Source organism: Larimichthys crocea, chromosome III (assembly GCF_000972845.2).
Source record: "Larimichthys crocea isolate SSNF chromosome III, L_crocea_2.0, whole genome shotgun sequence".
Taxonomy (NCBI): Eukaryota; Metazoa; Chordata; class Actinopteri; family Sciaenidae; genus Larimichthys; species Larimichthys crocea.
The window spans coordinates 20,250,783-20,269,289 of NC_040013.1; the positions used below are offsets into that span (position 1 = coordinate 20,250,783).

The following is an 18,507-nucleotide window of genomic DNA, read 5'->3' on the forward strand; positions in this document are numbered from 1 at the left end:
AAAACCCTGCATTGACTTTATCAGTTCTGGTTTGTTACGCAACTTACAGGGAATAAAGTTTTTCCTTTTCACTCAAGTAACAACCATGGACTGTGGTCAGATTTTTTTTTTGGGAGTCTGACCATTCTTTTTTATGTGCTGAGTCCGTTCATTCCTTTCACAGAGCACTAACTTTGGTTTAAGTTATTGGAAGCACAGATTGCTAGCACATGTACATCAAGGAAAGACAGAGATTTGGTGAACCTGCTGCACATCTATTGTAAAGTCATATGCAAGGAAAAGTCTGAGAAATGATTCAACTGCAATTTTACAGAAAGAAATAACAGTTTGCAGCCCTGTTGTATGTAAATCATATTCTCAAAAACCACAGACCAAAGTGCTCCGTTAATGAAATGAACACAATGAATAAGAGAGGCCTCTTAAAAACCTGAACTGTATCTTTAAAAGGTCCGAACTGACAGGGAGGAAGCTGGTCCCTGCAGTCACTACAGAAGAATAACCTCACCACAGAGCTAGAGTTCATACAGAGTGCAAAGAAGGACACATGGGTGGGGGGGGAGTGAAAAGGAGTGTTTCTCAAAACCATCCAACAACCTGAAGAACGTGTTATCTGTCACAGCGATGCTAATACTGTCCAAGGGGCTCGACGTTAACCCAAACAATCTCTGGTCTCAAAGCAATAAAAGCTGGGAGAAGGAAAAAAAAAAAGGAGGGGAGTGTTTGTAGTGAGGGAATGAGCTATTTGGACCCCATGTATCTGTATGCATCATCTGTGATCTGCAGCAGTGTTCTTGGGTCCTGGGTGGTTCACATGGAAGGGGAGAGAGAGGGGGGAAGGGAGGTTTTCTTTTTTCATCAGTCACTTTCACTCAGGCCACATGGTCGCCGCCACTCCTGGCCTCGTTCATGGATCCATTTGTTTGATACTACAAAACAGAAAGAAAAGAGAGAGAACTTTAATCTAGACTTTTATTTACTTTTCTCTTATAAACTCAAGACTAGGCCTGACTCGCTGGGTTAAACTGCTTTTAAAAATGACCCTTCTCGCCAGCAAATACTCTCGGGAGTGATATTTACTTAGGTGTTTATGGATGGTTTTATAGGGAAATGGAAAAAAGAGGAGCTCACCCCACTTGTTGCCCACCAACACTGGACAAGCTGCATGTCGGGTGCTGTAGTCTCCCTCTCCGCTGGGAAACAGATTGTACCAGAAGACTGCAGTGCCCTGGAATGCACACAAACAAGAGTCAACGGAGGTCAGAGGTGTTGTAAACCCACCAGGAAGAGACAGGAATCCCAGAAAGTCAGTCTGACTGTCCTAAAATCAACTCCCAAAGAAAGATTATGAATGCTGTAGGGGACTATGACAATAAAGATTATTTATTAATATTATAGTGTGTAGCAGACAACCTGTCTTTTAATTGGCTATATAATATGATTAGTTCAAACATGCTACTGAGTCAGTATCAGTGTATCGTAATAAGTGGTTACCTTTTGGGGCCAAACTGCTGCACCAACATCTGGGAATACTGTGGCTCCACCAGCTGCTACATCACTCATCTACAACAAAGAAAAAGTTCAGTCTTTATCTGTCATATCAAATAATACTACAGTACTACTAAATACATTTGTGGACGCGATATCACTGCACTGGTTACACACCTTTAATGTTTTCTACACGGTTATGATCCAACTGGTTCTGTATTTCGTGATACCGTTTACAGAAACTATTACTCATCCGTCCCATCATTCTTTGTTCCAGTAAAGCGGAACACCCCCTTTTGGCTTCAGCATAGTAAGTCCTGTTTTAACTCAGATGTTACTTTTGTGACAGCAAAAGAGTTTGCACATTGGCAAAGGCCATAATCAGAGACGACAGATACTGCAGTCCTTGGTGTGTAATACCAGGGTGTCACCCAGAGCAAAACCGAAGGTGAAATTTTATGGTGAGCGTCATTCCTTTATTCATTTCATTGGCTCACAGCCCATCTAACCACAGAGACTAAAATTTACTCTGCACCATGTGGGGTGAGAGAGTTCATTGCTCTGTCTCATTTTTATTAAACCCACCCAGTCACTTCAAATAACTCAAGAACAACAAAGGGCAACTACTTTTTTGCTGACTTTCAGATCGATAATTGTTGCAACTGCAACTGTACAGAACTGAAGGCACGTGGTGTAGTATGTCGTCAAAATAAGGTTTAACTAAAATGATCCTGAACATGTGACGCATAGACACATGCGCTCTTGCACACGATTTTTCAAGTTTTAAACAGGATATAAATGATTGATTTGACACTTTATGTTTCTGCCATCAAAGCTTAATGATTCCTAAAATGAGTCAACTATTCAAACCTTTGATGCTATGTTTTTTTTTTGCTGTACCATTTTATGATCACAGTTCATCATGAGATAATCAATATCTTTGGAGACTTTAGTACCTTGACAAGAATTTTAAGATAACAATGACTGCTGAAGGTGGTTTAGCCAGTGTATGGTGAACACTGATGGGGAGTTTACTCACATAGAAGAGCCACGTTGCTATGCGATTGCCAGTGCCCAACTCTTTAAAGGCATCTGGCTCATCTTTCTGTAAAGAGAGAGTGAACATCAGGTTATTCTGCTATATCAATGACTGATGTACATTTATAGATATCAACTTGTGTCAATCACAATGGATCTTACCCTTCCAAAGTCAAAGTGAGGTTCGTATTGACCTCCAACGCCATAATTTGCAACCTACAGAGATCCATAAAATGTGATGTAAGTGTCACAAATGTACAAAGAGACAGAGCAAGAGTGGCTTCCTGAGGGCCAAGGGGGTTGTTTGAATTTATTTTTATACGTATATATGAATAATTCTTAAAAATGGAATAAAAAATCAAAGAACAAGAGGAGAAAACTGTGATAAATGTCCACAGTTTTCAACTAATGGACTAACTCTTTACCTGCAGCTCTTCTGCAGTGTCCATTTCCAGGCCTGTGAGATCTTCAATCCTCTGGTTGATCTTGTCGATCATTGGATCTTCGTAGCCAGTGAGCCAAGCACTGGAATAGAGGAGGGAGAGCACAACAATTGAGAAAGAAGAGGAACATGCTGTACAGTATGTCGGTGAGACACATATTTGCCCACTAGATGGCAGTAAAGACTTCTGGAATCGGCGAATGTCATGCTGAAAACTTGCCATGAGAAGCTCAGAGCAGAAGTGAAAGTTTGGCATTATAAAAACGGAGAGAAGGGAAGTGGAAGTATGAAGTCAATGAAAAAACAGGAGACCAGCCCAAGATTCAGAATCTCCAATCAGCTCAGGGTATGCGGTTGTTCTGATTTCAAACTATTTGTGCGTTTGGGAATGTGGACATTTTCATACAGCAGTCTGGTTGAGGATGACGGCAAAATATTTTCATGGATTAACTTTCTTGACACTACATGCCTTTCATATTTACTCTCACAACCCAGTCTATAAGAAGGCCCCTGTCATAACTTATTAAAACAGGAAACCACTGTGGTTCTGCTGACCTTATCATAAAATTCATTTTGGGTAGTGCATTAAAAGGCCACAGTGTCGCAATTTAAAAAATGAACTGGGGATGACTCCCACCCCCCACCGTCTCATGAATTTGTGTGTAAGAGAGACAGTGTGATGAGTCATACTTTTATAGCTAGTTTCTGTTGTTAATAAGTAATACTTGTGAAGGGATACTAGACCAAATGGGAGCCAACTAACTTTTTTCCTGATGTGCAGCCAGTTCAGCCAGAGGACGGTCACACTCTTCTGAGCACATCCATCTGTTAGTCTGTTCTCTCTATTACTTGATTTCCAGTGAATTTGGAATTGCATGCTGGCTAACACGTACACATGTAAAAACATCAAAGGGCCACCACACCCTTGGTCTCACATGGACACGCACCCAAACATTAATTACCAAGAACAGTAAAACCCAAGAAACTTCAGGGGTTTTGGTGGAGTGCTATTTTTAGGGTGGGTTTTGAGTCTAACTTAAAAAATTTTGACATTTATGTTAACTACACTAACTAAAATCTCTCTCTCTCCACACATTTGCAGCATCCATCTTGTTTTAAGCATGTGCACCCAGACTTCTTGATCTATCATGCTGATATGGAAGTTAAAGAAGCAGAGTAAAATTCACAGCAGCTTTAATTTGATCCCATGCTCTGGATCTCAAATAACCTGAGAATGAGAGCAGGATGAAAGAAAAGAAGGTTGTTACTGCCACTGCACAGCTCCATGAAAATCCCTACATCACTGGGTAAGACGAATATTTCAGCTACACCAAAAAACAACAGAACAAAGGGTTGTTTAACTTGAGCCATTTCAACCAAATTAAACTCTCCTCTAGTGTTAGTTTTCCAGGTGTAGCTCATAATTTTTATTTCATGGCGATGACCGAAGTGTTTCAGATAGAACACAAGAGATAAAAGATAAAGAGATGGACGGAGGAGGGTGGGGAAGGCACCGTGACAACCTGCGACCCCTTACCTCTTGGAGACTCTGTATTGGGCCGTGGTAAGTTTCCCAGTTTGAGGGTCATGCACCGTGGCTCGCCTTAACTACAGTAGTTTCCCCAGCGGAAGGACACACGCAGGTCGAGGAGCAGATACAAAAAAGGAAGGGGGGAAAAAAGGAACGATGGAATGTGACACAAAGGACAAGTGAGAAGTAAGAGGAGGAGTAAGGGAGAGAAAAGACAGGAAGAACTGGTCACTAGTTGTCAATGTTATTCTTAAGAAGGTTTAAGAGAGTGTATCACAAGGCAACGCTAAAAACCAAATTTTAAAATAAGAATATTTACCACTGGAATAAACGAGTGCCCCTGATACACCTCTTGGCTCAAAAAGCATCTATGTTAATATAAACTAGTGGAAAAAAGGTAACACATTTCCCTCCTCCTTTTTCTTCTTGTGTTACCTTTTTGTAAGACTCCTGAGCAGAATCAGAAACTCCAAAAACAACACAATCCTAAACTCTCAACCATGAGCTCTAAGAAAGCATTTCCCTTTTTTCTTTTATTTCTGTGTCAGAGATAAAAGCAAACACGAGATGATATAACATGTTTTAGAAATCAATAATAGTCTAAAAATGTTTAGAGATGCTTCATAAAGCTTTGATCATTCTCAGCTGGATCCTGTGCTTCAGCTCAGGAGCCTTTACGCTTGGGAAGGTTGCAGAAATTGAGTCGCACGCACAGACGGGAATACAGAGGAGAAATGGGATGAGTTCTTGATAGAAAAAAGGAGGAGAAAGATCTCCCTTTCTCCCTCTCGGCTCCCTTCTATATCCTCTGTTCATGGTGGCTTCCTGGCTGTGCCTTACCTTTTGCTGATCCGGTATGGAGCTGTCTCTAGCACTCCTGTGATGGGGTTGGAGATGGTGGCCCTGCGTAGCTGTGAAGCCAGGGACATGATTTACCCACACACAGACACACACACACAAATACGCAAACATGTGTGTGCCTGTATGCTTGCCTAACTAATAGCATCACATCAACCAGCCTCACAGCTTTGACCTCAACACACTAAACCACATGACAGACACAGAAACTACACACATCATGTGGCATCATGGGAGTGTGAACCGCTTACTCGTGGCTTTGCCAGCTGTTTGATCTTCTCCATTTCTTGGTCAGAGATGATGTCAAGGTAGCGGACAATGTATGGCCGATCCCACTCATCTTGCTGCCTGACGGGTGACAGCACATACTTGGGGTTGTGATTGTTGTCGTAGTAACGGCAGAACAGCCGACTCTGCCTGCGGGGGGTCTGATTGAGAGAAAGCAAAGTGATTAAACCGAGGTGCGTTTACTGAGTTAGGAATGGTGTTTTTGCATATCTCTTTGCATTCCTCACCAATTTGATGCCCTCCCCGCGACAAAGCATCTCGTACTTCTTCCTCTCCGGGATCACATGGTTGGAGATGTTCTTTTTTGCCTTTTTCGTCTTCTTTTCTTTTTTTACTGCTACCCCTTCGTCCTTCGTTTTTTCTTCCTCCGCAGCCTTTCTCTGCTTCTCCAACTGGAACTCAAAATACTTCAGGTTGCCCTTGGCGCGTTGATGCTCTGGGTCTGGGAAAATGAGAGGCCAACAGAAATAACTAATGTGTGATTACAAATAGTGATGACTGCAGCAATGTCACCTAAGAATATCGCACCGCCTATAATCAAAATAACTGAGCTTCCAACACAACATGATTACATGCTATTTATTCAGTCTGACCTTATGCTGTTCTCAGAAACAAGATGTATAAACAGATCAGGGGCTCATTAATAAGGTCAGCACAAGACAATGACATGAAATGTATTGTACATGATATAAGAGCAGTGATAAAGCCCTCTGCTCAATCACCTTCCATCAGCTTCAAGTAGTCTCATTAGGATTAACCTCACCTGCAATCTCAACCCCTTAACCAGACTACAGGAGATTAACCAGACTAATCAGATGCAGGTTCTACAATTATTTACCATCAAATAAAGAAAACTTAAACCAAGCTATCTTTGATAACCCCCCCAAAAACAATCACTACTATCCACACCTCTTTAGGTAGGACAGGGCTGTAGGTGATAAAACCAGCATACTGTTTCTGGACAAAAGTTCACAGACTTGTAATGCCATGGTTGTTTTGGTCTAACCATGGTGATAGACTATTTATGTCTGTGTGGCCTGGAAATGTTGGCCTCAAGTTCACCTCTGTTTAGTATGTTATTCAGTTCAACACAGAGCGACTGTCTCATTTATCCAACTTACTGACTTTGTTCCAATTTAATTTGAATAATCCATCCTGACGTGCTCCTCTTTTTTTGTGTGTGTTTGGTAAATAAGAATTATTCCCACATTTTACAATCTTATTTAATGCTAAATAAAGTCTGGTGCCTGGGCAGGACGGGACAAAACCGATAAGCCTCAGAATGAAATGTCGATATCACTTAAAACTGCCAAACACACCTACCAGTGTACTTTTTTTTGAAAGTTCTTTATAGTGTGGAGGGACTCACCCAGTTCAAGCAGCTTCTTGGTGTGCACCAGGGCTCGCTCTATCTCCCCCTGCTGGTAGATGGCGTAGCTCAGGTAGTCGAGCACTGTGACCTTATCTATACTGGATTCCTCTCCCTCCTCAAGCTGTTTCAGGGCCTGGGCCATCCACAGCTCTGTGTGGTAGTAGTCGACATCGGAGTAGGCGATCTTCCCGAGCTCATAACAGTCCTCCACTGTCATTTGACTCTTGTGTTTCACTCCTAGTATGCAGAGGAAATTTGGCAGAATATTGACATAGAAGATAACGAAACAATACAAGAAACAGGGAAAACAAGAAAACTGAACATGATCTGCTTTTTACTGTTCATGCCTGTTAATTGTAATCTGTAATTTGTGATGTAATGCCTTTACCAGGTAGGGCTCCTGTAGAGATGGTGTTAGCATCTAGTCTGTAAGTGTCTTGTAACCGTAGGAGAGCTTTAGCAGCCCCGGTCTGGTCCTCATCTGTGGGGAAGTACTGTCTCTGGATGGTCAGGTTGGAAATGAATCCTGAGAGAGCGAGAGATGGATAGGAAAGGACAAAGAAAGATATACTAAGATGATTCTGTAACAACCAGACAATAAATACTATATCCTAATAGTCAGTGAAACAGCTTGAAGTAAATTGATCTTACATTAATCCAGAAATGTAGCAATAATTAAAGATCAAGACATCTTTACATATATATATAAGCTCCTGTTTCCTTACCATCAGTGGTGTCACTGAGTACAAGGCTCTCCAGGTCCCCCCACTCAGTGTTCAGCCTCTTCATCAGTTTGAAGGCATTGACAGGGTGTCCCAGGAAGCCCTCGGGGTCCTGTGTGGCTGCGGCTGACAATGTATCCAACTTATCAGCCCACCTATCACAGAGATGTTATTAGGCACATTGCTTACACTTGATTTACAACGAATAATAAATTCTTACTCATAAATTTTAAGAATTGTGTGTAGTACAGGTGCATTTATGTGTGTAACTTCACAAACTCACCGTTTCACGCGCTCGAGCTTGTTCTCCTCTGCTCTGATGTAGTCTTTTAGAGAGGTGACGAGGTCTTTTTCTGTGTATAACAGATCTGTCATCTGGCCTGAGGAATACAAATCAAAACACACTTCACCATCAATACTGCAATGATAACTAATCTCATCAGATCATTAAAACGATCCTACAATACCACGAGAGGTTTCGCTTCTGTGAGAAGTTAGAAAATAAGATAAGTGGCATGAGCGCTGTGTGTCGCCTGCTGGTTTTACCTGTGGAGGTGAAGAAGTCATTGTGGGCCGAGAGCGACTGCAAGCAGCTCAGCAGTAATAAACACCAACACGGTAGCTCCATCCTGAAGAAAGAGAGAGAGGATTAGATGTGTGGTTCAATAAATTAACTCAAGGATCTGACTCATATTATAGCCACAGCCTAATATTGCAGTCTGTGGCACTCTAACATCCATGAAATCAGACAGATGTTCTAAACTTTTATAAACATTTTTAAAGTTTTAGTCATCTACTGCCTGGGTTACTTGAGACCCCACCCAGTGAAACCACATCATTCAACATTCCAGACGTTACAATTCATCCTACTGCCTTCCCCATTGTCCTAAACCTCCCTGGTCTTTTATGCCCAGAGATGCTCCCAGCCAATTCAAAACCTGGTTGTTAGCATCATTTAAAAGCGGATAATCCGCAGACCTACTTTGCACGGTTTAACTTTTCTCGTCTTGGCAGCAAGGTCTGCAGACCGTCCACAGCAACTGGGGCATTATTTCTGGAGAGGCGTGTTGTTGTTGAGTTAGCAGCACTTTTGTCAAAGCTATCTGCCTCTATTATCAGAGGCAAGTGGGAATATATGAGATATGATTTGGGTGACTGCAATAAATGGTAAAGCAAAAAGACTAATCAAAGCCATGAAGTGAAATACTTGGAGAGTCTCCTCAATGCTTTTGGAAGTGCAGCCTCGCAACCACCACCACACAAAGCCAAATATAAGTCTGTGGTTGCTGTCACTGTGCTTTGGCACAACCATAACTGCCACAGAGCGTTTGGCCTGTGAGGAGTGGCTACCCATTCAGACAGAAATGAGAAGCAAGTGCAGACAAACTGGCAGGAAGAAATGTGCAGTGGCACAGTAAGGTGTGAATGTCTGTACTGTACTGTAGCTGAAACAGTAGACCTGCAAAGGACAATAACATCCAGATTTGGACGTACATCAAAAGCCACATAACAACAGACGTAATGGGATACATGTGTCCCAATTTTGCTTTAGAAAACTCCTGGATCCATTCACATGGATCCTGACCTGCACTTAAAAACAAGTGATTTATTCTTTGGCTAATGGTCTAACTTTCCACAAACCTAATGCAATTCATTTAATCACGTTTGAGATATCCTGTTAACGAACTTACCAACAAATGAAACTGGACTAGCTGAAATTTGCTAACCTTCTGTGAAGGACACTGTGATAAAAATACTTCCAGTGAAACCAAAAAGGAAGCGGTCATGGAGGAAAATGCTGGAAAGAAATTATTCCGACAGAAGTCTGAAGCTGTGTATGTGGAGCTGTATGTATTTATTCTTTCTCTGAGGAATTTTAACCAAATCCTGTTTGTGTTACCAAAACAGCAAGGATAAGTACATGACCTTTGGATGTCTTAGTGGATTATGTAGTTTATATACAACACAAGACAGAAAACAAACTGCGCAGGGCTGTTTAAATAAGAGCGAGTGTATCAAGGTGTATCAACAATGTGAAGCTAAACTGGCTGTAAACTCTCAAAACCATTGACAGAGAATCCAAAACAGCAGGCTCTAATTTTAGGAAGAAACACATACAAGTTGTGTTTCTTCCTAAAAATCACACCTTAGTTTAGAGCTGTAATGATTAGTCACAATTAATCAATCAATTAATTAATCAATCAATTAAAAAATATATTGCATCTGCAACTCTTCTGATAATCGATTTGAAACATTTGATGGTTCCAAGTTGTTTTTCTTGGACTTAGATTACAGTAAATTCAATATCTGATTGTTCAGAAATCAAAAGATATTGACCAGGAAATAACAGGCAGATTAATAAATGAAAATTATCATTAATAGCAGCCCGAACTTGGTGCTTACGTTCAAATATCGACCTCTGATTTTGGGTAGACAGAGAAAGAAGTACTCTGGAGCATTAAAAGGGAGGTTTAATTTCATAGATAAGAACACATACAAACACTTCTACACGCCTTCAGACTTGCTATACACACACACACACACACACACACACACACACACACACACAAAGACACACTCCTAGAGGCACAGTTCAGGTCATGCTTGAGACGTGTATGCATGCAGCTCTATTATGTCTTTCACTGAAAGTGGACAACAAGCTCAGACAGGTTCTGACTTTGCCACATGGACAATCCTGCCAGTGAAAATAAAAGAATGACTTCATATGATATTTCAATTGAAGTCAGCAGCAAAGCTTTATGTATTTGATTAAAGCAAAATTTAATTACATTAAATTCTATTAAAAAGGATGCTGCAAGGCAAATGCAGATTGACATTATCCCTACTTGTTATGATTATATTCCCATAATCAGTGGTGCCACTCACAAAACACCATAAATATGCCTGTGCCACTTACATTTCCAGGGTAAAAACTCAGCAGAATATAATTATTGTAATGACAGGGTGACAGCTACTGGGCCTTTTCTTGTCATAATGTTGTAGAGGTGTATTGTCAGGCTTAAAGCTGCAAATTATAATTCAGATACACGTGCCATGCAACACACCAGAGTGAGAGTGTAGTGAGAGTGTACGTGACATGTTGAGGACGCCCACTCACATTCCCATTTAGCCTAACATTTAACCCGCCAGACACTCAGTCAGAAAGCGGCGGTTTTGCACAAGTTTGTTTCCTGACCTTTCAAACTATGTAAAGTGGGCTGCGTTCTGTTCAGACACGTTCATTAAGAGATCACAGCCTCATGATAATTCCAGGTAAAAAGAGGATCACAGCGGCGAGGAACGATCCACTTTAACAAACAGACAACGAACTGAGACGTTCACTCTGTTTGTTTCATTTATTGATTTACTGTTGTCACTTCTACTAATTTACATAGAATAAACTTTCAACAAGCCCCCCCTGCCCTGAGGATGAGGAGTGAACCATCTATTAGTGGAATTTAATTGTAGGAAAGAGAAGCAGCAAAAAAAAAAAAAAAAAGGATGGAAACAGAAGGAGTGGAGTCTTTTCTCTTGGTGGAAAAAGCTACAAAATATGATATTTCAAAACCCATGAACGCCTGAGGGAACCTTTTTTGCTCTTTCGCTCTGCAAGAGACGACACAGGAACCAAAGATGTTATGAAACATTTATTCACAGTATCTGTAGGGGGGCAATTTAGCCTGCATAACATGATTTATCATAACACTACTGTATGCTCACAGCAATAAACTAGAAAGTCTGCAAGTGATTTCTAGTAGCTTCTTTTGGCACTGGCCTCATCTCAACTTCTCCCAAGTTTTTTTTCTCACTGGGCAGTGTGAAGCTGGCAGTGTGGAGTCGGATAACACAGGATGTGGATGGGAAGAGAAGGACTGCCACGTCTTCGCCCCTCCCCGCCTGGAGGAAGCTCATGTGAGGACCGAGCAGAGCTCAATGGAGTCTCAACTCATTTTTCTAACCTGCAATAACCCCACACAGAAAACTAACTTTAAATGAATATATAAAAAGGGCCGGTGCTGCAAAACTACTGCTTTTACGCTTAAACCTTTAAAAAAATATAAAGTTTCTAATGAATGCACGCTTTCTATCCCTAAATAACCTTAGATATAGATATATTTAGATATAATACGTGATATTGTGAGTGTTATTGAGTGCAGGCAGTGTAGCTGTGCAGCATCCTACGCTGCACTGTACAGGAATGCTACGACAAAAAGCAAAGCTTTGTTACTTAAACTAACTGAACTCAACTCACTGTACTCTATATTAATAAGTCCAGGTTTATTATATTAATATCTGCAGCCGGGAACCATCACAAATATAAAAACAAAAAAACAAAAAGTTAGTTTAGCTCGTTTGGAGCTAACGCGGCTAGCAGTAACGGTCGAAAGAGACGTTTAACGTCTTTTTAACGGTCGCTCCTGAAAATAACTTTTAAAAATAAATAAAATAAAATGACAGTGTAGTTGACATGAGAGCGACCTGAAAAGCAACACAGATTGTCTTTTGTTATCTTATCTCATTCACGAGTCAATATTTACCTTAATGAGAGCATCCAGTAGCTGAATGTGTCCCCCCCGCTTCGCCTGGGTATGAGTCCTGTCCTCGGCTTGCAGTCACGAACGCTCGTACAAGAAGAGGATGTCAAGTCCGGTGGTGGTGTAGTGTGGTGGTGGTGCTCCTCCGTCCTATCTGTGATTTTTCGGTGTACTCTTGGCCATCTGGTGGCTAGGGCTGGTTTTCTTAAGAGCCTGAGTCTGAATGCTACGTGCAGATCCTCACATGCGTGCAATGCAACTCCTCCTGCTGCTGCCAGAGACTTTGAGGGGTTGTCGTTTGTAAATTACTTTTTTTTAGGGGAGGTGTCTGGGTTTGACTTGACCCGTGCAGAAAGTCATGGATGAGTGTTTTTTAAAGGGGGTTTTAATGTAAAAGAGTGTGCCACGTGTTGTGCAGTAACACTGCTTTTTTCCTTTTCCCATGCAATCACTTTTTTTTTTCTTTTTTTTTTTTTAACCATGTAACTTCACTGGCATAAAGCATTGACAATGCTCATGTTCAATATCTCAATGTTCTGTGTAGTTTTTTATGCAATGTTTTGCAAACTTGCATTTTCACCTGCAATCCACTCTTCCCATTTCTCCCACACATTCCAGAAACCCCCACTCAACTTCCAACTAAACAGTGTGACTGTAGGGAGTTCAACAGGGTGGAGCCAAGTGTGTGTGTGTGTGTGTGAAAGAGAGAGTAGAAAACTATTAACTGTACTGCAATATTTCTGGTATGCCAGATGCAACACATCTCAACTGGATGAATCTCAGCCCTTTGTAAACTCTACACCAGTGGTTCTTAACCTTGTTGGAGGTACCGAACCCCACCAGTTTCATATGCTCATTCACCGAACCCTTCTTTAGTAAAAAATAAAATATGATTTTTTTTTTTACTGGTGCACAAAATGAACCGTGCATTAACATCACCTTGTTCAAATAACAAAACCAACACAGTGCATGAACTCACAACAACCTACCTCAGTGTGACTTCTGCTGTTGCCTTTGAGAGACCAGTTCAGATATGCGTGGCTTCACCTTGGCAAGTGCCAGTCTCATGTCATTTTCACAGCAAAGTCTGTTCCTTTTCTTAGTTTTTATATCCAGCATCCTCGAAAACGATTGCTCACAAAGATATGTTGTAACAAATGGTATAAAAAATTCCAGGGCGGAGGCTCCACCGAACCCCTGAGACCGACTCACCGAACCCCTAGGGTTCGATCGAACCCAGGTTAAGAACCACTGCTCTACACACTATATTTTGTGATAAACACACACGAATACTGTTAAAATGACCACATGACTCATCTCATGGAATAAAACTGAATGTAACTGATGTGAAATGTTATAAATACACTTTTATTAATGTATATATTTCTAGCTACTATCACCAAGCAAAATGTCACACAGCTGTCACAGAATGAAACATCTGTATGATTATTGCTGTTATCGAGGCATAGCACAAGAAACACTGTGTGGGAGGGAGCTGAAGATTATTTGTAAAACCTTGTGGAGGGGAAATACTCCTATTCAGTCTTTCTTCCTGTACAAAATCCACCTCTGTTTGTTCAGTCTCAGATTATTTGACACTTTTCTCAAAACATCCAATGTACCATTCCCACTCTTACTCCAGTCATCGGCGGATGTCGTCGAGGGAGGTGAGTCTGCTCCCAAACAGCTGCTCCTCATAGGTCAGCAGCTGACGCAGGAAGTTCACATTAGGTGCCGTGCATGCCCTCCTCTCCTTCAGCCAGCGCAGGGCATGAAGCAGTGACCAGTGTCGATGCTCCATGAGGAAGGCCAGCGTTAGTGCTGAGCTGCGACTCCTGCCCATACTACAGTGGACCAGAACACGGCCGGCAGGCTCAGTCCTAAGCGCGGCATTGATGAACCTGGATGCCAGTGGTAGGGCCTCAACCAGGTCCTGTTGGGAGTCATCGCTCAGACGCAGCCTCAGGTAGCGCAGCATGTTGGGGAAAGCCTCAGGGCAGTTGGCAGTGGCATTGACCACATGTGTGATGTGTAGATTCTTGATGATGCGGTAGTCAGAGGCGTGGGAGACAGAGCCCTGGTAGAGGGCTCCTTCCAGGATCTCTGAGGGGTAGATGGTGAGGGTGTGACGCTCAGGTTCCAGCAGGACCATTCGTGGTGTGCAGAGGAAAGGGTAGAGGGCACTGAAGGCTGAGAATCCCCCTAACAGGATGATAGGGTCCATTCCCAAAGCACTTAGTTGGAAGAAACAGCGATGCAGGTCTGGAGAGTCTGCCTTGGCTTTCACACTGCCCACTGCATTGCCCAGAGAGAAACATGGAAAACAGTCACAGTGACAGAGCACAAGAGAAAATCACTCCAACCAGAAAGCCTGTTGGATTTCAAGACTAAATCTGCAGCCATGCTAGTGACTTGCTAAGATATGAGCAGATGTTTACCATGTGTCCACCTTAATTACATTACAAATTACAGCTGAGGCGATGGGAATGTTGTTGTGTCGTTAGGTATTTGGTCATGAAACAAAAATACTGGACAAATTGTTGCTAGTGGAAAAGTCAGGGCATCAACAAAGTCAGTAGGATTCATCCTCTGGGGACCATTCATTTTTGTAGAAACTTTCACGGAAATCTAATCTAATAGTTGTTGAGATATTTCAGTCTGGACCAAAATGATAGACCAACTGACCAACAGACTGAGATCACCGTCCATAGAACCATACCACAAAGCTAAAAATATGTTTATGCTGGTTTAAAGGTCCAGTGTGTAAGATTAAAGGGGATTTGCTAGCAGAATACTCATAACTATGTTTTTGTTAGTGTATAATATCACCTGAAAATATGACTCTTGTGTTTTTGTTACCTTCGAATGAGCCTTTTGGTCTACAGAAGGAGTGGGTCCTCTTACAAAGCTATTTCTGTTTTAACTTCTTGCAGTCTGCAACTTCACTGTTAGATGTAATCTCTTTAAACATGCATATGATATGTAGGCAAAGAACCTGATTTCTGTTTGCAGTCAGAGTGGTATTAGTATTACTAGTCACCTTTGAGAGGGCTTTGGTTGCTTGCAGGTAAACAGCCCACATGGAGAGCAAAAGACAGGAGGACATTGGCCAAAATGCAAGCTCAGAACCCATTGGCTATCCTCTGACATCAATTTATATTTTAAAAATGCATCTGCATTCATATGCTGATATGTTTTTATACAGATTAGTTGAAATGTGCTACATTGCAACTCGATGAGTTCTGAGATTGCTGCTGCTAGATTCCACTAATTTGTACACACTAGACCTCTAATGATATCTCATGATGTCCAACATGTTCTTCGTCTGTTTGTGAGAGTACATAAGTGTATTTGTGTGTATCCTCAATGTTTGAACGTTGGTTGCTGACCTGGGCTGCATCCCTCCTCTGCATACAGCAGTATTATAGAATACTTCTGCAGCTCTATACAGCTGATTAAACAGCCCAGATCAGGGTGGATCACCGTCACAGCTGCCCGGGCTGTCACCACGTGGCTCTCCTTGTACCTAACAAAATGCACACATATATAGATTGTGTAACAGCATGCCACTTGACACAAAACTCTTTTACAGTTTATATATATACTATAATACTCAATCCTTTGATCACCAGAGCCCTTAGTTTCCCCTGAAGATGTAAACCTTTAAGAATGGGGTGTAATTATATTTTATTTTATTATTGGAGACTATTTTCTGCAGTGGAATAATACACATTTGCTGCTCTAGTGAGTATCTGTGCCAGCAGGATGGTTTATGTGGGATCTACTGAATATACTCAATAAACTACAGTGGTGGTCTTCATCTTAATAAAGTGCAAGAGTGTGGCTCAATGATGTGTTTAAGGGGCTCTATGGCACGAAGAAATGTTGACAATAAAAAAATAAGAAGATCACAAAACCCATTTTAGATCCATAGCTTTAAATTGGTACCTCAGTGACTAGCTCCTCATCTTGAGACCCCCTTTATACCCATCTATACAGTACATGACAGAGCTTCTACATCTGTAGAGCACTGGTGTATCCGCGCAGCACCCACCTCTCTGCGCTGCGACAGTCCAGGATGAGAATATAGTATGGGTCATACAAAGCGGGCTGGCCTTCCTCTGCATTCAGCAGGTTGTACACTTGCTGTGGGGTGATGTAGCCTCGCTCTACACAAGCTATTTCTGGAAGAGCAGGAACTAGGAACTCCTCTGGCTCGCACACTGTTTGCAAGAAGAAGATATACAAAGAATAAAGTGTATATGTATGCGCATGCGTGTCACTGTCCTAAAGATGGAGAGAGTTAGAGGTAAAAATACTTACCTTTGTTCCCGATAGGTATGATGGAGGAATGGTCACTGTTTGTACTATTGACCTCCCTGTCACAGATGCTGCTCGCTGTTTGGGATGTGTTGACAGGCTCTCTGGAGGCCGCTCTACAACTGTTATTCACTCTGACACATACACAAAAACATATACACACATAGTGGTGCAATATATAGACAATATATATAGCAATTCATTATAAGAGACTGACTCTTCAGTGCATTACTTTAGATTTTCTCAAGAAAAAAACAGCAGAAATTCTTTACCTGGACAGTACAACGCCCATCTCGTTTAACTCATTTGATAGATGCATCAGCTGTTCCCACCAGCCCTTCATTAAAAGAACATGCTAAACCAAGAAACAAATATATAATGGTAAAAAAAAAAGCCCAACAGAATGTTGAAAAAGCAAAAAGATTTGGAAAAAAAACCCCAGCTATGCACAATTTGCTGTAGCTATGATTCTTACTCAGCCAAGCTTTCAGCCTTGCCCTTAATTTAGCTGGTGGTCTTGGAAACACAGTAACAGTTAAGTGCTCTAGAGGGCCACATGGTAGCTGGCTTTGACAGGTGACATAGGAGAGACCTGGATATGAGTCCTACTTCACCCAAATTAACTCCCAACAGTGTTCATGGTGTTTTAGTATAAAAATTAAGGCAGCATTTGAATTACAGAAAGAAGTAAAGACTAATTTAAGATAATGTCGTCAATGTCTACGTTCATAAACCTTGCGGCAAAGTTAATTTTAGGGTTGCCGCATAAAAAGCAGTGAATCGACAAATCTTAGCTTGCTTTTAATCAGAAAGGATCAGAAGGTTCAGCAACAGATAAAAAAAAAAGACAAAACAAGCTCATGTCAGCGAGTGATGGGATCCTCCAATAAAATATGGGTCCGCAAACTTGCAGAAGACACATTTAATCATCATAAAAGCTTTCTACTGTCTGAGATACATAATAAATATTGTCCACTATCACGTTTATCCCTTACACCAATGCAAAACATTTTAACTTCATAGTTATCTGATTGAAATATTGGAGTTTTAAATCTTACTGTATGTTTGGCAGTGCTCTTCAGCTGTCACTCTCAGCCATGTCATCGCCTCTCCTCCACCTTCACGTCACTTACTTTTCACTTTCCTTTAGTCACAGCCTCTCCACCCCTTGTCCCCTTCTCTCCTCCTAAACAAACCTCCCTTGTTGCTCCCCCATTTTCCTCACAGCACCCTTCATGATCTTCCTCTTAGTGCTTACCATCCACTCACATTATCCTCGGTTGAACATGCACATTGTTTATAGAACTGTTTTTTGCCTGTTTAAACATGTAGGACTAGATTTATGGTCTATACTATAATCATGCTATATATGTACATAAACTAGACAAACTCAATGCAGCTGGTCCGGTGCATTATATTGCTGCTGCTAATGCCCTTTTTCCATGACACAGACTACACAGTGCACACATGTTGTTGTTTTAAATATGTGTGGTGCTCTGTTTTGTTAGAGCTGCTTCTATTTTCCACTCTGTCAAATATGCCACACTGCAGTTGACATTTCATTTTCTCATAAAGACAATATAGACCTAGTTTACGACTACAGCTAGATAGATAGATTCATAGATGGATAAACAGATAGAGATAGATACAGACATAATGTTTCCTAACAGAGCAAAAACTGATTTCAAGATCTTGTTGTGGCATTTCATGTATACATCTCATTTTTCACCTGCCCATATATGCATAATAGATAGATGTGTGTGTATGTAGTCCCTGTTTTTAACTATTTCTATTTGTTGTCTTGTAAATTCTTCTTCAAACTCTGTGTAAGTGCACTGAGAGCAATGAAAAACTTTGTACAGCATGTGTACAGAGCCAATAAAGCCAATAAGCCAATAAAGCTGATTCTGAAATTC

At 41.3% G+C, this 18,507-nt stretch overlaps 2 protein-coding genes across 3 annotated transcripts; both read right to left on the reverse strand.

The window, feature by feature from the left end:
- Nucleotides 1-16: 16 nt before the first annotated feature.
- On the reverse strand, nt 17-12,635 carry p4ha1b (prolyl 4-hydroxylase, alpha polypeptide I b). 2 transcript variants are annotated; one of them, XM_019269312.2, is made up of 15 exons: nt 12,275-12,635; nt 8,283-8,365; nt 8,020-8,116; nt 7,740-7,891; nt 7,403-7,540; nt 7,012-7,251; nt 5,870-6,084; nt 5,606-5,782; nt 4,503-4,573; nt 2,949-3,048; nt 2,686-2,739; nt 2,525-2,590; nt 1,492-1,560; nt 1,129-1,225; nt 17-926 (listed from the first exon to the last, which is right to left on the reverse strand). In XM_019269312.2, exons 1-15 carry the CDS (start codon nt 12,286-12,288, stop codon nt 856-858), a joined length of 1,644 nt encoding a protein of 547 aa, XP_019124857.1. In that variant the 5' UTR covers nt 12,289-12,635; the 3' UTR covers nt 17-855. The 2 variants fall into 2 exon arrangements, with proteins under 2 accessions (XP_019124857.1, XP_019124856.1); XM_019269311.2 differs by lacking the exon at nt 4,503-4,573 and adding an exon at nt 5,337-5,407 and having other exon boundaries at nt 12,275-12,630.
- A 1,117-nt stretch (nt 12,636-13,752) lies between these two features.
- LOC104919543 (serine/threonine/tyrosine-interacting-like protein 1) lies at nt 13,753-16,986 on the reverse strand. The gene is made up of 5 exons (XM_027278532.1): nt 16,864-16,986; nt 16,595-16,725; nt 16,326-16,494; nt 15,661-15,797; nt 13,753-14,566 (listed from the first exon to the last, which is right to left on the reverse strand). Exons 1-5 carry the CDS (start codon nt 16,932-16,934, stop codon nt 13,914-13,916), a joined length of 1,161 nt encoding a protein of 386 aa, XP_027134333.1. The 5' UTR covers nt 16,935-16,986; the 3' UTR covers nt 13,753-13,913.
- Nucleotides 16,987-18,507: the final 1,521 nt, after the last annotated feature.

Excerpts from the sequence above, each read along its gene's own strand:
- p4ha1b (XM_019269312.2), bottom strand. Across the intron at positions 7,541-7,739 it reads ACTCAGTGACACCACTGATG|GATTCATTTCCAACCTGACC; the intron begins GTAAGGAAACAG and ends TCGCTCTCTCAG. Across the intron at positions 1,561-2,524 it reads TAGCAACGTGGCTCTTCTAT|ATGAGTGATGTAGCAGCTGG; the intron begins GTGAGTAAACTC and ends TCTTTGTTGTAG.
- LOC104919543 (XM_027278532.1), bottom strand. The coding sequence starts at position 16,934 with ATGAAGGGCTGGTGGGAACAGCTGATGCATCTATCAAATGAGTTAAAC. Across the intron at positions 16,726-16,863 it reads ATGGGCGTTGTACTGTCCAG|AGTGAATAACAGTTGTAGAG; the intron begins GTAAAGAATTTC and ends TGTATGTGTCAG. Across the intron at positions 14,567-15,660 it reads AGAGGAGGGATGCAGCCCAG|TGGGCAGTGTGAAAGCCAAG; the intron begins GTCAGCAACCAA and ends TGGGCAATGCAG.